The sequence below is a fragment of the Tupaia chinensis genome, unplaced genomic scaffold, assembly GCF_000334495.1.
Source record: "Tupaia chinensis unplaced genomic scaffold, TupChi_1.0 Scaffold000258_1, whole genome shotgun sequence".
NCBI lineage: Eukaryota > Metazoa > Chordata > Mammalia > Scandentia > Tupaiidae > Tupaia > Tupaia belangeri.
The window spans coordinates 845,518-847,116 of record NW_006159738.1 but is presented as its reverse complement, the minus strand read 5'-3'; the positions used below and the strand labels follow the sequence as shown (position 1 = coordinate 847,116).

The following is a 1,599-nucleotide window of genomic DNA, read 5'->3' as shown; positions in this document are numbered from 1 at the left end:
GAGGGCCACCCCCCCCCCGGGGGGGGGGATGGCCACGCCGCAGTCCCTTCTCCTCCATTCTCCTCTCGGGATCTGGGGCACGCACGCACACATGCCCGGCGTGAGTTTAAGCCACTGGGTCCGGGACTCGAACCACTGTCGACTATGTGGGAGTCCAACGACATAGCCATTATGCTAACTGCTGGTCCCCATTTTTATATTTTTTAATTGTGAGAGGCACGTGCACTCTTCAGAGAAAGGAGGAGAAAAGCACCCGGCAGTGGGGCGTGATCACACCACCATCCCTGCTCTGCCGTCGCCCCTTCCTGTTGGGGTTCTGGGCACACATGCAGGTGTGCCCAAGCCATCAGGGTCAGGACTTGAACCAGTCAGCCATGTGGGAGCTGGCCCTTAACCACTAGGCTACAGGACCAGTCCCTCATAAACCTTTCTGATCTTCTGCCTTTGCCCCTCAGAACAGCAGAGGTCTCTGAGAGCCTCCATCTCCTCAACGCTATTCTTGTTTGTCCACGAAGTTGCCTCGACCTGACTCTGGGCCTCCGGTAGTCATTCAGATCTTTTGTTAAGGCCCTGAATATCTTCTCTACCTAGCCCGCCAGCTCCCTGGACAGTCAGCTCTTTGGCATCTCATACCCTCAGTGTAGCTTGCTAGGTGTTTTGGACTTACTGGGCCCCTTAATGAAAAGAGCGGCTTGGTAGTTCTAAGCACGCGTACCAGTTGGACCGCATTATTGGCAGTGCGTCCGAGGGAACAGATGTTCCCATTCAAATCCACGAAACTGGAAACATTAAAAAACAACAATCATGACACTGATTGATGGTGATGTTTACTGTGTCAGACTGTTTAAGCCGAGCTATAGAATAGACTCGCAGACCGACGTCCTTACGTTTGGATTTCAAAGATGCCCAAACATTTAAATACAGTCCCTTGACTCGGAGCTTAATTCCTGCTCGGTGTACTACGCAGTATTTCTAGATGAACTGCAACTTCCCCTACAGCACTGAGAGCCTTGGAAGGTGTTTTTCGTTTGTGACAAAAAAATACTTACTGGCGCAGGGCACGTGCTGGTGAAATTGCAGCCAGCAGTGCGAGGCTGGGAAGGGGTGTCCTGCTGACAAAGCTGCCCTGGCTCCCCAAGTCCCCTCGGTATCGGTCAAATTGTTTCATACATAGCTGAGAGCAAGCGTGCCGTACTGACACCCGCCCCACCTGTCTGCTCCAGGCCGAGCCCGCAGAGCCACCCCGATGGGCACGTCCAGTTGGTTCCGATGGCCTGCGCCCCTGGCTGGGATGTGCACAGCGCCAGGGGCACTCCGGCTTTGGGAGCAGCTGAGGTTGCTGTCCCCAGGAACAGCTGTCACGGCGGTCCAGATGGCAGGCAAGAAGGACGGCCCTGCCCTGCTCTCCCTGGAGGAGAGTGAGCTGGAGGAGCAGTTTGTGAAAGGGCACGGTCCAGGGGGCCAAGCGACCAACAAAACCAGCAACTGCGTGGTGCTGAAGCACATCCCCTCAGGCATCGTCGTGAAGGTAAGGGGGGAGGGGGACTAGGGGGTGTGGGGGCGGTTCCATGCCACAGTGGCTCCTGAGTGCCATGGTGG

General features: G+C 55.8%; 1 protein-coding gene across 3 annotated transcripts in view; it reads left to right on the top strand.

Moving 5' to 3' along the window:
• MTRFR (mitochondrial translation release factor in rescue) overlaps window positions 1-1,599 on the top strand; it is a 14,302-nt gene that overhangs the window by 9,358 nt on the left and 3,345 nt on the right. For all 3 annotated transcript variants that reach the window (XR_003549511.1, XM_006149259.3, XM_006149258.3), the window contains one exon: window positions 1,224-1,528. Coding sequence is in view for 2 of the 3 variants with exons in the window: in XM_006149259.3 (XP_006149321.1) it covers window positions 1,247-1,528 (282 nt within the window). In the remaining variant the exon portion in view is untranslated. The remainder of the gene's footprint in view (window positions 1-1,223; window positions 1,529-1,599) is intronic.